Source organism: Lytechinus variegatus, chromosome 16, assembly GCF_018143015.1.
Source record: "Lytechinus variegatus isolate NC3 chromosome 16, Lvar_3.0, whole genome shotgun sequence".
NCBI lineage: Eukaryota > Metazoa > Echinodermata > Echinoidea > Temnopleuroida > Toxopneustidae > Lytechinus > Lytechinus variegatus.
Window position 1 is genome coordinate 10,713,900 of NC_054755.1, and position 22,662 is coordinate 10,736,561.

General features: G+C 36.8%; 2 protein-coding genes across 4 annotated transcripts in view; one reads left to right on the forward strand and one right to left on the reverse strand.

The window, feature by feature from the left end:
- Positions 1–623: 623 nt before the first annotated feature.
- LOC121429900 (thymidylate kinase-like) lies at positions 624–9,244 on the reverse strand. Its single transcript, XM_041627159.1, has 5 exons — positions 9,068–9,244; positions 6,900–7,008; positions 6,058–6,148; positions 4,828–5,016; positions 624–1,390 (listed from the first exon to the last, which is right to left on the reverse strand). Exons 1-5 carry the CDS (start codon positions 9,189–9,191, stop codon positions 1,274–1,276), a joined length of 630 nt encoding a protein of 209 aa, XP_041483093.1. The 5' UTR covers positions 9,192–9,244; the 3' UTR covers positions 624–1,273.
- A 6,112-nt stretch (positions 9,245–15,356) lies between these two features.
- The window catches only part of LOC121429448 (rho guanine nucleotide exchange factor 7-like), a 63,591-nt gene continuing 56,285 nt past the window's right edge, over positions 15,357–22,662 (forward strand). For 2 of the 3 annotated variants that reach the window (XM_041626454.1, XM_041626455.1), the window contains exon 1: positions 15,357–15,750. The gene's annotated coding sequence lies outside the window, so the exon portion shown is untranslated. The remainder of the gene's footprint in view (positions 15,751–22,662) is intronic. The other variant, XM_041626456.1, reaches the window with a different exon arrangement.

The window sequence follows — 22,662 nt, forward strand, 5'->3', positions numbered from 1 at the left end:
CATTCAGTTATGCAATAAAATGATGAATACATCACATTACAATTAGTATAAATAATAGATATGAAATCAATTTAGTTTTTTTTTAGTTTTTTTTTAGTTTTCACAATTTGTTGAAATATATATCAATTCCTTTGGCAAAGGAAACACATGGTTTGGAACACTTTCTTTTTCTTTCCTGCCCTCTTGTGTTCCACAAATTCCAATAAATTTCTGTATTCAACGCTTAATAAACATATGCTCTCGCATTAAAGAAGCTGATCTCAGCACCGAGTCAAAAATATCAACACAAATATAAATTGACATTAATCATTCATTCGGCCAGACTTATCTAAAATAAATGTAAAAAAATTAGGCCACTAAAAGAAAACCTTTGCCCATTGATTTGTATGAGCGGCCAAGGACGACTGCATGTTGTGGCCTCTACTACATCCATGATGTGAACTTCTTTTTAGGGAACATGATTACAATTTTTTGGAGCTGCCATGGCCAAATAGTGCTGGTCTCCTGACTAAACACATGAAAGAATGGGAGTCGATTCCTGGCATTTTAGGCCCTGAAATAACAAGGGGATACGAGTGATATTTACAACTGATTGTAACATTTTGTACATGGCTCACCATAGACTTGAGGGGTGGTGAAAGAAACTTACATTCAATTGTAAATCAAGCATCCGTCTTGAAATCAAGTGCCAGTCCTTTGATGTAACACAAATTTGTAGTTGATTGGCATTCAATTTAACTCTCCATTACGTTTGATTTGGGACTTATACTTGATTTGCAATTGAATGGAAGTTTCTTGCGATGTCTCACTTAAGAGGAAGTACAATTGAGAGTATCTTCCATGTTGCAGGACTCTTGAGTAATAAGACTAAACTACAATTGTTCACAATAATTGTTTGACAGAAAGGATTCTCAGGATTGGAATGCAATTGTATCCTTCGGCCTTTGGGTCACCAACGCTTGCATGAAGAGATGTCTTGACTTGGCAGCAACACAACCAAAATATGTGTTTCACACTCCGAGTTCGCAATCCCCCTTGGAAAATTTGTCCTTTGATATGGCATTAAATCGTCACTGCCACTCTCCACCCAGGTGTGAATGTGAAAGAGTACGAACAAATTCTTTGAATACCAATGGAACTGTAAATGATAGCATTGCCAAGCATTGGTAATATTGGAGCACATTAAATGCTGATTAGGTTGCGGTTGATGACGCTTTTAGAAAACGCTGATAATTTCACAGTTTAAATTGCATTTCAAATATGACATCAAATATCAGTCTTTTTTGGTCCATAATGTTCCTAGTTCAGGTAGATCCTGGTCTATGACTTTCAGGACTAGGTCTTTAATCTGTCTGTGTAAATCTTCCATGGATTGATCAGCATCTATTACCTGAGAGAAAATAAAATGACATTGTATCAGAATGAGTCTGAAACTTACGGGAAAACTGACTTAGAAGGAAAAAGAACATAAAATATATCCCTTTAATCAGTGTTTACAAAAAGACAAATTTATATTCTATGAAGTATTTGGGGGGATTTTATCACCATTTATTCCACTTATTGAAGTTCATAAATTACAATTTCACATTGATTATTGGACACATGATTTTACCTAGGTACATATTCTTCTACGAAAATTTGTTCATAGATGACAGTCAAAAGTATCAGTTGAAAAAGTGTATGATACTCTGAGGCTTACCTATTATGATCAAATTATTCTAATTTGAAAATGAAACAACAAATTTATTTCCTTTAAGAGGGTCAACATTCCGGTTAGAGACAAAGTAATCACCCAAGTAAATTGATTATACATCTCACAACTAGAATAGTCTGCAGGCACAGACCCTTGCTTTTTGCAAATTTGCATAGTGCATAATGCAGAGTCTGAAGTAGTGAGACTAGATTCCCTATGTACTGTGGCTGGCTCTTATTTGACACAGACAGAGCCTTTGGCATGTAGTCTTTACTCTAGACATGTTATTGGTTAAAGTGTCAAATATGACTCTGTGCTTGCAGACACAGGCTTGTGCCATCACGTCTGGCCGGGCAATCGCGTAACCGGATTAGTCGAGAAAAGGGCCCCCTAAATTCCCCAAAGTTCAGGTCCAGTTCATCCGAAGGTTTGTGAAAGTTATCAGTCAAATGTTCAAGTCCAATTTACCCAACGTTTTGTGAAAAACTATATTAAAAGGGAAAGGCAAACAGGGACCAACCTTTTGAGAATTTTGGAGGCCCTTTTCTCAAATGGTCTGGTTTCGCAATTGCCCCACCAGACGCGACAACCCAAAGTGATGGCACAAGTCAAAGGTCATAGGTGTTTGGTCATTACTATAGCTCCTGCCTTCACACCGAGCACAATGGATCGAAAAACATGATTTAGTGTAGTTCAACGCATAGCTCCCAGAACATTAGCCCAATTCCATAGGTATGAGCCAATTTTCATTTGCACGTCGACTAATAAATGGACATGACGCAAGTATGTCACAAAAGCCTGCTGTGTCCACAGCATACAAAGATGCTTCTCTCCTCCAAATCACACTGCCAGTCTAAGATCCTGGCGAAAGATGTGATTTGGGGGGGAATCCTTGTCATTATCATGCTCGTCATATACCAAACCTACAAAGTAAGCTATTATGACATACAGTTGTGCTCAAAAGTTCAGTGAATACCGGTACCACCACAAAATCCACTCCTTCATGCCGAGTGCTGAATGTAGACAACACTACAATGCTCGTCGAGCCTAGAGAATCAACTTCATTGAATGTAATATTGTATCACTGGACTTCATAATTAAATATCTAAAACATGTCAGAACTTGAAATATGTTAATTTACTAGTGGAGTTCACTACATTTGTAGCATCACTGTACATGTACCCACTAAGTCCCTGTAGTACTATGTAGCCCAACGGCCTAGGGCGTCTACAACAGAACTTTTTCACAATTATTTAAAGGTCAAGTCCACCACAGGAAAAAGTTGATTTGAATAAATAGAGAAAATTCAAACTAGCATGACGCTGAAAATTTCATCAAAATCGGATGTAAAATAAGAAAGTTATGACATTTCAAATTTTCGCTTATTTTTCAAATACAGTCCGACCTCTCTTATCCGGACACGTTGGGACCAGCACCTATCCAGATAAGGGATTTATCCGGATCTGGGAGACCCAATATTAAATACACGCAGCTGCCTCCGCGGTAGCTGCACGTAATCTAAAATATTGGGCATGCACAGACAGTATACAAATAGCGAATAGGCATGAGTGCAATGGTGCGAGATTTCGCATGAGGTGAAAGAAAGATGCTCTATTCAACGAGGCGGTAGCCGAGTTGAATAGAGCGTTTCTTTCTTTCACCGAATGCAAAATCTTGCACCATTGCACGAATAAGAATATTCGCTATTTGAGTTGTACAACGCCTCGGAATCTAGCGAAAATATGAAAAAAAAGAGTTTTTCCCTCCAGTAATCTATGAAAAGGGAGCAAAAATATCGAAAGCAAAAAGCAAAATCCCACAAGCGCACATAATCTTGGACAGCATTGCGCATTTAGCCAGCGGGCTGTACGCGCATTGTCACCTTATTCAATGAAATCGCATTGTGACGTCACCTCTAAAGCCGTGCAATGGTACATTTTGGACGGTACATTTTGGATGGTACGTCTTGTGTGCAACGGTACGAATGTGTGACATTCAGCCTCCCATTTGATCGCATACAACAAGCTAAGTAGGCATACAAAGACAGTATTCACTGCAGTGTCAGTGCAAATCATAGGCGGTATTTTTACAGAGATAAAATCGATTGGTGGCAAAAACTGTTGGATAATTAACCTGCTCAAATAATTGAGATATAACTCGAGCATACCTCGAAAGAAAGAGAATGAATGACTCGATGAAAGTTAGTTTTACAATTAGATCATCGCGGCGGCTATCGCAGCTTCGCAATGTCAGCCATTGTTATACATCTCTATGCTGTAGGCTTAAACATGATAGATGGCGCTGTCCGTATTGAGGCCTAGCGTTAGCGAGCGAGACACAAAAAGAGAACGTGATGAAATGTTTGCACTGCGCCCCAATTTCCTGGAAAATTATCATGCCTAAGTTCTTTTGGTGATTTGGGTGAGATATTTTCATGAAAAATAATGTTGTTTTAGGTAGACTATATTGGAAAATATATGTGATCAAAGGGAGTTTGCGTATAGGATTGAGTTTAGATTGCAATCTCATTTACTCACGTACTAGATTGAATTGAAAAAAAAAAAATCTCGGCAAGTGCGCGTCCGGATAAGAGAGATCCGGATAAGGGAGGCCGGATAATAGAGGTCGGACTGTAACAGTGATATGCACAACTCAGTGACATGCAAATGAGAGTCGATGATGATCCTCACTCACTATTTATTTTGTTTTTTATTGTTTGAATAATACAATATTTCATTTTTTACAAATTTGACAATATGGACCAACTTGACTGAACCATAAAGTATTAAACAATGCTAATTCCATATGTTCAGGGAGGAATCATTGTTGTTTCACTTGGCAATGAGAAAATTAGAATATTTCATATAATAAAATACAAAAGAAATAGTGAGTGGATGATGTCATCAGTCTCCTCATTTGCATACTGACCAGGATGTGCATATGACTGTTTTGTGAAATTAAGCGAAACTTTTAAATCTCATAACTTTCTTATTTTAGATCCGATTTTGATGAAATTTTCAGTGTTATGTTTGTTGGATTTTTTCTCTTTTTATTTGAATACCCGATAAACTTTTTGTTGGGGAGGACTTGTCCTTTAAATCAGGATTGAAATTCAACACCATTCATTGCCTCACCTTCCAGTCATCTTCCTGCATGCGCTTGAAGTTCTCGGCTACCCTGAGCTGGATGTCGGACTTCTCGTACCTCTCTTCGCCGAACCCTCCTCTCCTCCCGGCTGCCTCGCTTGAGATGTCTAGGTACAACACAAGGTCTGGGAGGGGGATCCCAACGTCGGGTTGCTTGCACCAATCTAACGTAAAACCCTTCAAAGATAAATCAAGCTTGAATTGAATACTTCATGCCATTAAAACTTATAAAGTTGGTAAGTAGAGAGACACGGGTCCCATATTATGATTAGAGATGTTCAGTGACAGTGGTCAAATAAGATCATTGCAAGCACTGTTTTGTTCAATTGAATTGAATTGGTTTGTTTATTGAAAAAAATTTCAAACAGGCAGCTCACAGGCTGAAAATGTTCATTTTACAAGCAAAAAAATCAACAGAGATAGTATACTTACATACAATGGTGAGAGATAAAACAAAGTTAAATTAACATCGATAAAATGCCAAATGCAAATGATAGAAATAACAATAAATTTATTTTCTATTATGTTTGAAATCAAAATGCAGAAACAAAAAATAGGACCTAAATGAACAACAATAAACAAAAGCAGAAAATGAGTGGTGTAGTTGAAGCAAAGGTCAAGTGATTGAAATTTAAATAAAGTTACTGTTATGTAGATAAAACTAGAATAAAATTCTACTTCGAGTTAAAATAATATCAAAAGAAACAGTCAATTTCAGTGTGCAGCAAAATGTCCATGTTAAAGGAAATTTGATAAATAAATTTACAGATAAACAGGAATGAATGTACACAGGGTAATAATTAAAGTACAGTATAATCAAACACAATATGAAAATGTCTCAGTATGTAAAGGATTCTTATCTTGCAGATAAGATTATTGTATTACTAGTACTTCTTCCAAAAAAAATAACTAACTAAATGTACCTAATACCATCCAGTCCAAATCATTATTGATATTGTATTAAATGGTGCAAATTGATCGCAAATCTTTGTGTTGCAGGTGCCTACAACCTGTTTTTATAAAACTTCAACAAAAAAATAAGAAAAAGAAAATCCTAAATGCAAGCTTTGATAGATTGATCACTTAAAATTTGTTTTTTCCAGTTAGTTTTCAACAATATCTTATTATTACTTACACTTATTATCTTATTGAACTATCTTTACTACAGTAATGTAGAGAAAAATATAAATCAGCTGTAAAGCATGTAGTCCCACTAACCTGTTTTGCTGCTGTGAATGCTACTCCTGAGTAAGCATAGCGATCGACCACTAACGTCACCCCTTCACCAAGCTTCCTCTTCATTTCTGGTCTAATAAAGTAGATACAATAACATAAAAGAAATTAGATGACAAAAATCACAAAACACAAATGAACTTGCAAGTTTTACCATGAAGATAAAAGTTTTGCATATATGCACAAACATATAAATTAAATTTACACAAGACCTCAAAAAATGGTTTGGCATAATATATAAAATGGGTTTTAGTTAAGTAGATAATTTTTTCCCTTCCCATGTGGTCCTAGGATATTGGGTGTATTCTGGAAACAGCATTACTAAATGTACCTGTATGGGTTTTATTTCAATGGCAATTTCTTCAGGGATTCCTAACAAATCATAGATATAGCAAAGCTTGTTCAACTACTCTACTACTAGTCCTCTATACCTTTCCTTCATCATTTTGAAGCCCATCTGACGTGAGCTCCATTGTCCAGTGCAGGAGATCACTGCAATCAATGCCGAAACTACCTTTCACCTCTAAACCTGGGCCCCGTCGTACAAAGAATTATGATTGATCCAATCACCGTAACTCTATGGAAATCCATCAGTGTCATAATTTTTTCTACTAGAAATGTGCAAAATGTCCTTTGTAAACAAAGGAGAACACGCCAAACTGATATGAAATCAATGAATTTATGGGTATACATTCATATCTAGAAAACAATTTAAGCAAATATGCATGTTATATGTTGACTTTGCTGGTTTTCCATAGTTGCGATTGATTGGATCAATCACAACTCTTTGTCAGACGGGCCCCTGAAATGACCAGGCGAGTACTCACACAAGTTCCCATCTGTTTGCAGAGAATAATAGGTGCACTGCATTATCCTGAACATCACTGCTCTTCTTCAAATAACTGTCAATCACTTTTCCAATGGTTGTAGATCTCTCTGGAGAAAAGAGGTGAGAAGAGGATACTCAATTACAGCCTTTTACAAGGCTACCTTTTGTTTTTGCTCTTTTCTAAGCATCTTGAGCAATAATCAAAATGGAAATGACACTATATATGCAGTATTATGGTGGTTGTTTTTCTTGCATCATTATCGTTATTATCATCATCATCATCATAATCATTATTATCATTTTATAATTATTATTATCTTATTATTAGTATCATCAATATTTTATTATCATTTTTATGTACAGAGGTCAACCATGATATAAAGTTTTAATACAAACACACACACACACATTTCAATGTTTAAAGAAAATAAATTAATATAAAGCTAATAAATTTCAAATGTTACATACTATGAGATTGTGATGTTAAAAATAGCTTATACTTCATGTAATGTGAATTCCTTTTTTTAATGTTTAATGATGAATGAAAATATCTTTGCAATGGAACATTGCATAAATATAATCTTATGATGTATACTACATGACTGAGGTAAAATAATTTTTGATTTTCTAAGAGAACATACTATGACCTTTTCCAACTCCCTGCACCTGCTACATTTTCCAGTGTATTTATAATCATTTGTCATTTTTTGTTTATCTTTGTAATTTAGTTTCTACGCAGTATTGTTTTATCTTGTGTAAATGTGAAAATGGATGAAATGAAATATCATGTTCATACAACATACATACATGTACAGGGGCTGATTGGTAATTAACCCAGCATGTCCAGGGAGCTCCGGCCCACAAAGCAGGCCGGAGCTCCCTGGGTTACTTGGTAATGTGAGCAGTCCCATGTAGAAGGCTCAGTGCTTGTGAGTAGCCAGGCAGCTTCTAGAGAGTAAAAAAAACTTGCACGCGTCTGTAACGTTGGGGAAGCACAATAGGAAACAAGATGGCGGCGTAAACATCGGGCATGTCTCTTCCATCTTTTCATATTTTTCTCATTTTTTTGATGAATTTTTGTTCAAAAATAAAATTGATAGTGTAGAAATGTTGGAAATGAAGTTTTATCCCATGTACATGATTTCGGGCTAGATCTTTTAGAAGTAGAAATCTCGGGGGTGAAAGTTCAGGTTTTGGGGCCCTTCGTGGAGATGAATGGGAAGGAATACCTGGCTTCATTGAGAATAAGCTACTTAGTAAATGATTTTTACTCTCTAGAAGCTGCCTGGCCACTTGTGAGGTGAAAAATTTAGAACTAAAAGTTATCTGTATTGTTCCATACAACTACAAGGTAGGATTCTAATTAATATTAAAAACTCTGTCTCTAGTTTGTTAAGGATTATTTATTTCAAGCCAGAGCTAGCCCCTTTATTATCCATCAAGACAATACGTTAATTGATACTTGATGAGATAATTCAAGACTCAAGAGCACAGTACAACCGCCACCAGATAACGATAGCTCCCGTTCCGGCAAGACTTCCATATGTCCCCTCCACTGAAATTGAAAAAAAAAATATGGAGGTTTATCAAGAATTATCTTACATATATTTAAGAGATTTAAGAAGGAAAAGTCGGATACATACCAAAATATGGCTTTATTCCGTCAAAAATTCGAGTGTGTGTAATTCCCAATGGCATCGGTTTATTTAGTCAGAAAAATAAATACCCAATACTCTTGGAGAGTAGACTCTAGTCGTAATATCGGTTGATAATTGTTATGAAACCCATGGCTTTCAACAATTCCTGCTAGCTCAGTAAGGCGACAGACTGGAGATGCTTTGTTCTGCAGCGAGAGGTTCGAATCCAAGTTCCCACCGGAACTTCGGAAGTAAGAAGAAAAAAAAGAAGAAAAAAGAGAAAAACAGAAGGGGGTTTTGGGGAATTATTTTTTAAAATTAGTGGAGGGGACATGGAAGTCTTCCCCAGTTCCATCCATCCAGTTAGTCTGCCCCCGAATACTGTTCAGCTGACTGGCCCGAGCTCGGGGTGGAGTTCCCAAGCCTAGGCCGGACCGACCTAAACTGTCCCCGACGTCCGGTACTCGGACTCGGTAGTGTGACTGTAAATAATGCAGTGTAAGTGTAACTGAGTCTGAGCTGAGCTTACCTGGAAAACGCATCAGTTCAGCTTTCAATCCATTTTCTCGCAATGAGTCCACCAATTTCTTGCATTGCGTAGATTTTCCTGAGCGATCACAACCCTCGAAAACTACCAGAGCACCACGCCGCATTTTTAGAACGATTTAGTCTTTTTTATTCAGAAATAGTGATGTGTCTCTGACTCGTCTGAGCTGAAGCTCCTTCCTTCCTATATGTATAACGTGTACCACGTATATTGTGCTTGTTTACAATTCGGGATTTCCCGCGTTTAGCAACATCTTTTCCATAAATATGATCCCGCATCGATCCTTAGGATTTAATCAACAGATCAATGGATTTTTTTTGAAAAAAACTATATAAGCTACTAAATGAATCATAAACCAGGGCAAATCTAATATATATATCTGAACAAAAAACAACAACACAGCAACAACATGAAATAATCTTCATTTAGCCTCTACAATTGTCTGGAATCGAGGTAGTTACTCCAAAAGTGGGCGCCGTTCGAGCCGCGCCCCTGACTATGTAGCATGCAGAGCAAACTCTTGACTACTATAAGGAGCTTCAAAGTTCAAACAGAGGAAGCTTTCCTTGAGTCTTGACCAAACAGGGGCCGCGGAACACCTTTATAAAAAGTACCATGATTTTACCAGAGTACTTTTACAATGGTAATACAAACAGTAGGGTAAATTGACAGATGAAGGCAAGGCAGTACGTTTACCACGGATTTTTTTTGATGGTAAAAATACAATGGGGAATACCATTGTATCATCATGGTTGTATCATAGCATTTATATCGCTGCCTCATAGAATTACCATGGTTGTACCATAATTTATTACCATATGGTATAGGCCTACTTCCTTGTCATTAGTCATGAGCAACCATATTCTTTCATGATCAGGCGTGCGGGTTAGTATATCGAGCGAGTTCACAAATGAATGTCATATATAATAAACCACACATTTTTTTCTAAAACTTTTCGTGGTGGAATCATTGCATAGGCAGATAGGCCTAAACATAACATTGATTTGCTGATGTGGTTTACGGTACACCATGTGGAGTGTTTGATAGAAGCAGTGGATAGAAGAAGAGAAGGAAGTGGATATAGGCGAGAAAGTGGAGATTTGAGAATAGAGTATTCTTTCTTGAGAATAGTCCTGAAAAGGACTGTAAACCAGAAGGAATGTTGAGTGAGAACAGCTTGAGTAGTAGAGCTGATGAGGAGATGCTGGCTTGCGTCGGCGAGTAGAGATGATGAGTAGTAGAGAGACTCGACGTTTCGGACAGGTTGACTGTCCGTCTTCAGGAGTGCTATTGATTGTTTAAAATTTTGGTCATTTAGAATATTCATGAGTGAAGTCCACCATGGTTACTATATAGCTTGTAAAAACAAAGTACCATGGTAATGGTCATGGTGGTACTTTGTTACAAAAGAATATAGTACTCAACATGACATGGAAGTACCATGAATCAATGGTACAACCAAACTATGGTATTGCCATGGTATTTCATCATGGTAAATGTACTATACCCTCATCCGTCCAGCATTGTAAAAGAACTGAGGTAAAAGCACAGTACTTTATAGCCATATTAAAAACGTTTAGCAAATTCCGTGCTACAAAACTTTTCTCCAGTATAATCTTCAAACTATGCATTGGCCGATCCAGGGGGGCGAGGAGCAAAAAAAAAGGAAAGAACGAAGAAAAGGGGAAAGGAGGGAAAAGAGAGGAGAAAAAAGAAGAGGAGGAAGATTAGTGAATAAAAGAAGATGAGGGTAAGACTTGGAAAATAAAAAGAATCTTTCATGTCACCGTATAAAATTTTCGCTCGCGCTTCGCGCTCGCATTGGCTGTCAGGTGATTTTCATATCTTGTTCAATATAGAGTTTAAATATCAAGTTTGGAAGTCAATAGGCATATTTCACCTTGGAAATAAAACTTTCATTATTTTGTGCGATTTACAAATTGTTTTTAAAAAGTGCTTTGTAAAATGTCAGTTTTATGTCTGAATATTAACATTTCTGCTCGTGCTGCGCGCTCGCAAATTTTGATTTATCAGGTACTTGTTGTTTTCGTGTATTCAATTAAGTTTTCAACATATCCCTTTTCAGGTCTGATTTTCACAACGTATCAGCTATAGCGGAGTTATGTTGTCTCAATATTGATTAAACAACAAACTAATTAAAATCCCCTTTTCATGACATGTTTATTCAGAAAGTCAACTTGTTCTCTATTCAAATCATTATCCAGTTTTAGATCACAATATAAACATTTTTATACCCACGCTTGCCTTTTCCATCAGTTCGTTTGTGCTCGCGCTTCGCGTTCGTAGTATATATTTTTTCATTTGCATACACATCTTTCTCATGATAACAAACGTTGCCCAGAATGTTCAAAATTTTAGGGAAAAAATACATAAGATTTCCACTAAAAACTTAGCTCGCGCTTTACGCTTTCATTATACAAATAAGGATTATGGTATTATATATTTATGTTTTTTCATAAGAATAAAACTAAGAAGTTACTATTAGGACTACCCCTTCAAAGAAACCAAATTACCGGCAAAGTCATCTTCGAGCGGCCGATAGGGGAAAATATGGCTTTAAAAAAATCCGCCGCCGCCCCCTCTTTCGGATGGTGACGTTAAAGGTCGGTCCCAGACGTAAATAATCATATCTGATTGATACACGTCTGACAAAACTCAAATACACACATGCACACACACCCTCCTATTGGCGAAGGCTGGATCCGCCCCTGTTATGTTCATGAATATATCATCCTCGAAATTATGATAACAGATCATGTATGCAAACATCTGCGTCATTCTTCATTCATTGTTTCATGTTCCATAAAAGTATACTTTGCAAGATTATGTGTAGTAACATGGCATTATATATAGGGTAGCAGCACATGCCAGTCAAACAAGTACCATAGTCTGATTAGAGAATTTTTAAAGTACCACGAAGTGCATTGAAAGTGTCCAAAAGAACTATGAAAGTACCATGGAATACCATGAAAGTATCATGTGTGAGGATGGCACTCTGTTCAGTAACATCAACCATAATAAAAAAAATATTGTTATTTCATTGAAATACCGTAATATATATGGTACATTCATGGTATACTATAATAATGGAACTTATGTATTTTCAAATAGTACTTTCCTATTCCGTACGGTACTTCTGTGGTAGTACTATGATCGTACTACAGTAAAAATGAATTCACCATGGTTACTATGGTAATACCATACCATAGTTACACCATCGTCCTTATAATGGTACATTTTTTTACGAGGGCAGATAAAGGGGGCTTCACACACAAACCCCCTTCATTATATATACAAAAATTAAAATGACAATCTAAAAAGTAATTATTTTTCTCCATGTTCAGCCCAATCATAATTTTGCTATATCCTGGCCTCGGCTATACGACCACCACTAGGATATTTTTCTCGGGGTGCTAAAATCACCTTCATTAAAAAAATGAAATCGTTCCCAGACGTCCCACCCTGGGGCAATACCGTTTTGGTCCTAATACAAGCACTTCTTGTGTATACGGGCACACGGGGGCCATCCTTCCAGTATAAGGCCCCATCTAGGCCCTATATATAAAGCACGAAAGAAAGAGATAGGGAAAATGTCAAACTAACACATCCCTGCGGCCCAGAGGCGTCGATCCTGGGGGGCAGGGGGGGGGGGCGATCGCCCCACCAATGAAAACATTGGGGGCAAACATATCATTTTGCCCCCCCCAATAATTCCGGATATGCATTTAAAAAATAATAATAAATAATTGTAATGTTCAGCAAGCGAGATTGAAATACACAACTCGTTCTTTATTTAAAATCATGCTCAAAACGTCCACTTTTTAGATTGGAATATAAAAATTTTGAGCTCGCGCTTCGCGCTCGCATCATTTCTGTAGTAGACCCATACTTTTCATGATTAAATAGGTGAATGTAAATGTCCGTTTTCAGTTCTAAACCTCAAAAGAACTCCTGCTTCGATTTGCAATTATTTTTTCTTTGATATATATATCTTGTTCTTTATCAAAAACGTCCATTAAACTCATTTTTTCAGATCGAAATTTCAAATTTTCCAGCTCGCGCTTCGCGCTCGCATCTATTCTTCTTTTAGATACAAATCTTAATCATTGGTACCAAAAATGCTTAGAATATCAAATTTTCAGGTCAGAATATTAAGAAATTTCAGCTCACTCTCGGCACTCGTACTATCTGTGTAGTGAGATAATGTATCCTCATTACTACAAACAGTCCTAATCCTAAACAGGCACGCTTTTCCAGTCAGTATACTAAGAAAATCAGCTCGCGCTTCGCGCTCGCATTAATTTGTTGGTGAGATACGTGTCTGTGTCCCATGAGTCAAATATATATACATATATATATATATATATGTATATATACATATATATATATATATATACGTATGTGTGTGTGTGTGGATGGGTACTTTTTACGATCGTGCGCCTTTGGAACGTTAATGATTTTGCCCCCCCCCCAATCTGAAAAATGGATCGACGCCCCTGCTGCGGCCCTCACACCGTTAAAATTGCAGCCCGTAGCAAGGGATTCCAATTGAGGGTTCAAATTTCATCTCTTCCTTGGCTGAAAAGGTTGATGCCCTCCCCCCCCAAAAAAAAACAATAATAATAAAGGTCGTCATTCAAACTGGGCTTATTCCGTACCCGAGAGCCTGTCTTTCTTCTTTTTTTTCGTGCTTTCGGAAAATATGAATGGGGGGGGGGTTCCATTAATACCCCACTTTCCTCCCTGGCTATACGGGCTTGTAATGGAAGGATAATCTTAATTGCGTGGCCTAGCTGTAGCATGATGCTGATTAAAAAAAATGTAAAAATTGTCAGTTGGTCAAATTTGTCTAAAATAGCCAAAATAATCTTTGTCACAATTTGATGTAGCAAACCAATATAGGCCTAAATGGAAAATTATGGACCTCCCCATTCTGTATGATACCACCAGGTCCCCTGAAACGCATATGTGCAATTTTTTAAAGTTGAATAGACAAAGAGCAGCCCAACGCAAGAATTAAGTAAAAGAGATGATGAAGAGAAACACTCTTAAAATAATTTTATTAAATTGGCTATACCCATTGAGAAACTGCAATTCTCAATTTATTCAACAGGCCGGTCGGACCACTTTATGAAGTATGCTGGTATAAGCTGTCATTGATTTTATCTGACAGTTTAGGCCCTATTATAAACTTGACAGCAAGACCCGCTTCCTTCTTTAATGAAAATTATTCATATATGACTTGTTGAAAAGAAACCCCCAAAATGATGAAAAACACCTAAAAAGAATTGATCGCAAGAGGAGGGGGGGGGGTGATATGTATCAGGGCCTACAATTTTTTTGCCAACTTTTATAAAAGAGGCCAAAGGTATATCAATAATCTAACATAATTGTCCAGAACTTAAAAGATTAAAAAAGAGAACAAAACCAGAATTTAAAGATAAAAACACCAGGAATGGGCTCAATTTCTTCTATTACAATGAAATGTTCAGTTACAATTTGATTTTAAATTAAAGTTCATTTCTTTCAATAACAATTTCAATTACTTTCCATACTGAAAAATCATAAACGAAACCGATTTTTATTCTGTACATAATACCACCTATTTCAACATAATTCTGACGGTTACACAGGAACTGATAAGATGCACGGATTCTGTTACTCTCTTTGATGATGAAGCAGTTGACATGAAAAACGTCGTGAAATTAAATGATAAATTAAGTAAATTTATTGTAAAGTAATTGAATGTCATTAAAAGTATTGACAGTAATTGAATTAATCAGTTACATTATTTTCAATTACAATTGCAATTACTTTCCTTTCAAAACTTCAATTACAATTACTAAATAATGTAATCAATTACGTAATTGATCAATCAACTTGTAATTGAGCCCAACCCTGTCCAACATACAAGCAATTCCCCCCTCCTCCTCAAAGAATTGACAAACTTGTCAAAAAAGGGGTCTGCATGCGGACCCGCCCCCGCCCCTCGAGCCCTAGACCCGCCCCCTCCCCTGCATAAATCTTGAGCAGTAAATCATACTGATGCCAATTGAGAAAAGGGAACGTTCATAGTAGGCCAACAATTTGCCATTTTTGTTGTTGTTGTTCTTTATGGATTGAAAGGGAAGGGGAAATTGAAAAACAAAAGTTCCAAATGAATCCAATCAACGCTTCTACCTTGCCCAGATTGGTATCCATTTTTTAGTGTTGTCGCTTTCTCAAAAGACGCTAGCACATTCTTTCAATGGGGAAATTGTACACAATTTGACTTCATACATGGAAGGTGTGCTAGCGCAATATTGACGACCAGCGTATCCAACTACCGGTTCGCAGATGATTTTCTACCATTTCTCCACATTTACCAAACATTATATTGTAATATCAAATACCTAACAGTTTTTGGCATTGGAATATTCAAATAGAATTGTGATTAGATACCGGGAATCACCAAATTTACCATTGGAACTGGACAGATTTATTTCACGAACGGTCCGATTGCGGCCATTTTGTAATGGAATTATTGTGTGTTTTTACTTCCGGAAGAAGATAGGAAAGATTGATTAGAAATTGGCAGGCACTTCAAGAATGAAAGACCACTCAATGACAAAATCGTTTATCTCAGACGGACCAAGTATAGACAGGTGAATACAGTAGTTTTTATTTCATTTTATAAATTAATTCTAACGTTAGATCTTACTCTTACAGTTACAAGTTCAACTGAGCTGAGCTGATGTGAGTCTGATTCTGAATGAGTGTGTGTGTGAGAGAGACTGAGCTGAGCCGTGTTTATCAATTGTTTCCTACATCACATCAAACACTCAAGTTTGAACATGAATTCATTGCCAATCAAAAAAGTTGATTACAAGTTTATGATTTTGATGTTTTATTTGAGATGGAAAGAGGGCAGTTCTTCATGATTTTGATGTTTTACTAGACCAAAAGGGCAAAACAAAAGCGTCTGTATATTTGGTTGTTCCGCTGAACAAAATTGTGAAGTCTCTTGTTAGTTGTTATTAAATAAATCCCCAGGAATGACGGTTATTCCTGTCTAATGTTATATGGAAAGTGGGAAGAGGGCAGTTCTACATTCTGGAGAAAGGGGACTGTCTGTCGGCCAGGTGCTGCATGATGCAGGGCAGTAGGCCCTGGCTGGTATCTATTCCATCGTCCAGCGGAAGCGCCAGGGAAGAAGCCAACGATTTGATTAAAATTTTTAATCTAGATCTACATGCATGACATTGACATGTACGCTTTAGGCATAGGGCCTATACGATTTTCGTTAAATAGTCTGCAGACGCCATCAGCAATAATTGGCGTGGTGCTCTTCAACCTTTTGCAACAACAACAAAAATTTACCAGAATCTATGAAAGTATCCACAAATTTCTTTTCTCCTGGAATTGCATTTTTCTATTAAAGCATGTAATGAAATAACTCAGGAATGGTGAAGTAATAATTGGGTTGATTTTAAGTTGCCTTTTTGAAACATTCAATACATTTACTACTACTACTACGTCTACGTACAGGGCCATATCATGCATTAACGCACATACATGTACTGTTTGTAAGCACGGATCGTACAAAAAAGTGCATCAAGCTGAGTTCTTGAAGCCTCTTTGTGTGTGGGGATTTATTAGGTGCCACCCTTCTTATATTCATTACTTATTTCACAATTCGTCACACGCACCACGAACCGTCCTTGTGGAATAGATACAGTGCGCTATCGCGCCTCGCGATTCATCACGAACCGTCCTCTCTGTTACGATGCCCACTGTGGCGTAAATAATTCACTTCAAGAAAATATAAAGGTACGGGATGAAACTTTGGAACCTAAACTATCGAACAAAGACACCGGCAAATAATTTTCCTTTCTTGTAGGTGCACTTATTGTTGGTTTTAAAAAAGCTTAAATTCTTTAAATGCGTTTTCTGCGAAACTAACTTTCATATCGAAGTGCGCAGAGGGGACGGTTCGTGGTGCGTGCGACGAATTATCCCCCCACTTTCAAAATCGAGTGATTATGAGCAATCTTATTTCTTTTTGCAGATGGTGAACTGACATGTTTACAGGTTATAGACCCTACCCATACAAATTAAAACCCAGGAAGCTCTGCCACTTTGCTTTGTGATAGAGCCCATGGATGTTACAAAAATCATGAACTGCGGATTGTGCCCAGGCTAATCGATATTGAATCGTTACACTTTTAACGTTAGCTTACAAAAAATAAAATCGAATTTAAACAAGAGAAGCCTAGATCAAGGTTCCTTCCTAGGAACATTTTTTTACAGGGGGTGCTGATGTACATGTAAATTTGACAAGCAATACAAAAAAGGCCATTTTGGTCCCAAGAAATTTGACAAGCAAAAAAAAAAAATTGTAACTGTTACATCTCTAGTCCAGATAGTACAATGTAGTCTGTCCCCAATATCTCAATTCCTTACAATCAATAATCTTTCCAATTTTTTTCATTAAGAATAACACAAGAAAAAAAAATTGTCCAGTCTCTTCACAAATGTCTATTCTCAATGTTTAAAACAGGTAGACTTCACACATGGTTTTGTATATATTTTCATATATCTTGAACTTATCCCTTTAGCAGCTCTTCTAAGCTTAGCTGGGATGAGATGTGCTGTGACAGGAGGTGGTGGTGCCGACAATTTTGCTGGAATTCTATGTACATTTATGCACAATAAAAATGGTGAAATGCAAGTACCGGTAAAAATCTTGCTCCCCGTGCTTACAGTCTTGTGGATCCTTCAGGGGCCCGTAACACAAAGCTTTGCAATGATGGTAGAACATTTTTCTACAATTGATGCATTGACTACAATGTACAAAAAAAATCAAGCGTACGATCAATCGCTAGCCTTTGTGTTACGGGATCCAGAAGTCTTTTAACCCTCTGATGACCGGAAGGGTAGCCCCCTGGAAGACAGCAACTGATGGGGCAGTGCCAGCCAGATTTTTTTTTTACGAGGGCTCATTTTAGATTTCTCCCCTGAAAAATAACCTCCCTTTAATAATTCATTTTGTGGTGGCTATTTTGGAGCTCATGAAGGCTCTTTTTTAAAGGTTGTATTTCTGTTCAACAATTTTAACCTACCCAGTACTTGATTTTCAAGCAAATTGAATGTAATACAGTCTACATGTACATATGTGTCGAGTATTGCAGACATTCATTGTTTCAGACACCCATCACATGTATGCCATCATATGGTAAAGTCAAATTTATAGGGTTAATTATAAAATGATGATGGCAAAAGGTTGTTTTTCCTCCAATTTTTATTTGGTAATAAAGGGAACCATGAAATACAGTTGGAATTGATATGGGATTTGTATAGTGCACGTATCCATCTTGCGAGGTGCTCAAGGCACTCCTACATTACCCCAGTCCCCAGCTAAGCTAGTCTACCAGGCCCGTCTTACAAAGAATTGTGATTGATCTGATCAATCGCAACTATCTATGGAAAGCCAGCAAAGTTAACATATGAAATGCGTGTTTGCTCAAAAATTTCTCTACATTGTAGATATTAATATATATCCATAAATTCATTGATTACTTTGACAATTTGGTGTGTTCTCCTTTTTTATGAGGACATTTCGCAAATTTCCTGTATAAAAAATTATGACACTGGTGGATTTCCAGAATTACGATTGATTGGATTAACCATAACTCTTTGTAAGATGGGTCCCTGGTGCGCACAGCTTTTTTAGGAATTACTTCCCATAATACCTAATGTAACCTGGGTCGAGTAGAGTGCAGCACAGTGTAGATAAATTTCTTACTGAAGGAAAACATGCCATGGCTAGGATTCGAACCCATGACCCTCTGTTTGAAAGGCGAGAGTCAGTACCACTAGACCATGGCGCACTCACCTGGTATATAGGAAATCCTTTAACAATTATGAAAGTTATACCGGTATTTGGGTTTCATTTGAGTTTGAGCCCTTCATAAAGAGCCAATGAAAACTTACATGTAGTTTCTACAGTCCATAAATTGGGAATGATCTTTTCTTTATAATGACCCACGACTGACTTCAGTACTTTCATAAAAACTTTGTCAGTTTTGTTTCTCTCTTCATATGGACTCCCCAGAAACCAGGTATTTTAAAACCATATTAAGTTTCCAACTTTTTCTTCAAAGCAAACATACTTGTATAATGTAGTATATACAATTTCTCAATATACTGAATGTACGAGGAAGTAACATATTTTTAAATTTAATTAGGTACTACATGTACATGAAATCTACATTGCACAGTATTCTGTACACTTACTACAGTACAAGTGTACATGTACATGTAGACCCCCTTTTTGGGCAGGGTGTACCTGTAGGTACTACATTGTATTAAGTTCTGGAGCCGAGGAGACTGGGGAGTCTATATTAAATACTTCTCAAGAAGTTTCCTTTTGTAGTTTAATTGAGTAAAAAGAGCAAAGGAAAGTTTAACAAGCAAATGAGAAGTATTAGGCCTTAGACTTCAATGACATTTTCATTTTTATATTTTTTATGTGTACATACTGTACAAGTGTAGGGCAAATGTGTTTGAAGCTTCTTTGGCAAGGCCATTTTTCTATCCCATACATGTACATGTATATAAAATACACAGTGCAAATTGGGGAAAAAGGACAAAAAGACCATGGTCAATGAGAGATGTACATTACATGTACATACAGGGGAGCGTTTCATCAATGTTTTCATCTGACAAGTTGTCAGATCTGACATCTTTCCATGATTTTGATTGGCTGAGAGGCACTGTTCCTATGGTAACTGTCGGATAAAATGGGACTTGTCGGATAAAATGTCCGACAAGTCCTTTCTTGAAACGCCCCCCAGGTCAGTCAAGAGTGCATCCAAGGGAATGGCATGATTTACTTTGAATTTTGAACTGCGTACATGAACATGTGTACTATGAAGTGTGTAACACTAACCAGGGAAGTGAGACTGTCCCTGCACAGATATTGTAAAATATTTACCCAAGGAAACCATTTCAGTTCCAAAATTTGTTCTCCCAGCGGGACCTGCTTTATGATGTACTACCCCAGCTTTTGCTGGGCCCACCTATAGTACATGTAGGCATTCAAACACTCAAGGAATTTTTTCTGACCAGGTATCCATTTTCTACACCTGTGTGGAGAGTGGTAAATATACATGTATTATAGACACATTGCCTCAATATTTATTTTTTAATCTGCCATGCTTGAATGATTTCCTAAGCTGTTGACCAGTCTCAAATTAAATATGAGATTCCATTCTTGCCACAAGTATCAAATTCATAGAAAAGCATGTTTAATAGAATCTATCTCTGGAAACGGGATTCCTTTTTTTTGTGGGACGCACTGTATTGTAAAAAAAATGATTACATGCACATCCTGGTCATTTATGCAATGAGAAAACGGATGATAACCCCCATTCACTGTTTGAAATTTAATGTGAGATAAGGTTTATAGATTAATTGATTATGCATACATTCAGTCAAAATATTCAAAAGCTTCCTTTTCAAAAACATTGATGAAAATCATGAAATGCATAGGTTTATTTTGCCATGAGGCGCGAAAGCTCAGTCGTAAGAGTGGGGTTTTCAGATTCCGGTGACCCGGGTTCGATTCCCACTTGGTGTGCTACATGTAGTGTCCTTTGGTAAGGCATTAATCCTCATTACCAGGTCCCTCGGAGAGGACTGTTGGTCCTCAGGTTGCTTGCTTGTACTTATATGTACAAGCATTCATGCTTTCTTTAGCAATCAGGTAATAAAAAAAATCACTACATACCGTACTACAATCATTGGCTCCCTCATTCGCACATAACGTGCATGCATACATTTGCATACACTACAGTTATGGAAAAAAAAAGAATTAATTGAACATTGTCATTATGTTCTCATTTTACAGCTACTTTTAAAGGAAGTTTTCAGTGTCATCCTTTTTTACAATTATTAAACTCGACTTACATTTAAAAGAGGAGAAGGGAGGAAAATAATGTAAATACAGGGAAGAAAGAGAAGAGGAGAGAGGAGACTACATTGTAATAAAGAGATATTCTTCAGACTCTTAACAATATCATCTAGCCAAGTCCTGAGCGATGAATCAGAGAGAAAAATCATCGAATGATCATGATTGATTCAGCATTTCTGAAGTGACTTATTGTGTGTTGTCATAGATTTTGTGGTATAAATATCTCCCTCATTCTAATAATAGATAGCTGGTATGACAAGTCTATTATGATTTCATTGTGTGCTTTACTATTTTGGGATGAGCTGTAGCTGAGAGGAGATCATATCGTTTATGGAGAAGAATTGTATTCTTGATTTCATTTGGAAATCAGAAATTCCTGCTTGATGGAAAAATGCAACATTGAATGTGTTGATATTGCTTTTGTTTTGACCCAATTTTCTGTTTGATACTTGAGTTATTTTTTTCAGTGATTATAGAAATAGATTTGGGATTTTTACCATCTTCATCATTGTCATCATCGTTGTCATCACCATCATCGCAATCATCATCAACGATAACATACATTGTCATGATCACCATAAAATTAATAGGACAAATTTCACCCAAAAGGAACATACATGTATATGGTCAGTTGCATCCTATACAAATTAAAGGAAACAAAAACCCAAGATGAGAAGCGGTCTTATTGGAAAAAGTAAAATAATTTTTTAAAACAAGTTTCATAAAAATCGGTTGTGAAATAAGCAATATGGACATTTAAAAATTCTTGTTGTACTTTCTATGGGGATCCTCAAATTGGCAAATCGTGCTTCAAAATTGCTGATTTTGTGGACAACTCTCTATTTGTTTTGTACACAATTTTTCAGATTTTCCCTATTATCTTTAAAATTGCATATCACCTCATTCTAAGCATAATATGTCATGGGAAAAATAATTCACATACAATGTACATGTATGTCAAGGTCAGGAGATGATGTGAAATATGCAAAATAAAGGAGGAAATCTGAAAATTTCTCCTCTTTCTCCAGGGCGCTTTTCCATTTCTCCTCCTTGCCCCTCCTTTTAAAAATTTTTTGTTACGTTTTTGCAAGGAGCTTTTGGGGAAGCGATCGCTGCCCCCTGGCTACACGCTTGAAACTTGGTTCGAATAAATGCAAAAGCCAAAGTGATGCACATGGTATTACACATAACAGACCGCAGAATAAAGTACAAAAAAGGGCATACATGTATTTTTAATGCAAATTTTATGTCTCTGTAGGATGGTGATTAACTCACTCATGGGAGGGTGACAGTTGGTGAAAAATCAGATTTACATAATTTTTTTGTACATGTACCTGTAGCAACAAGTTAATATTGATATCATTAATTAGTTAAAGTTGGAAATTGAAGCCTGGGCCAGGGTGTCAATGAATACGTGGAATGGCTGAATAATGCATGTATGTACATGTTTTGGAATTAAATAATCATGAACATGAGGATTATTGGGCTGTGCTGGATAAATATATTAGACTTTCATCCCTGCGATAGCAGGGTCACAGAAAATACAATCAGAACATGATCTTGTTCTATTTTTTCCAAATGAAAAAATCTACATGTATGTGCA

Bases quoted from the DNA above. Each gene is read 5' to 3' on its own strand.
- LOC121429900 (XM_041627159.1), bottom strand. From the start codon at position 9,191: ATGCGGCGTGGTGCTCTGGTAGTTTTCGAGGGTTGTGATCGCTCAGGA. The intron at 7,009-9,067 runs GTAAGCTCAGCT...TCTTTTCTCCAG, and splicing joins TGAACTGATGCGTTTTCCAG to AGAGATCTACAACCATTGGA. The intron at 5,017-6,057 runs GTTAGTGGGACT...TTATCTTTGAAG, and splicing joins CATTCACAGCAGCAAAACAG to GGTTTTACGTTAGATTGGTG.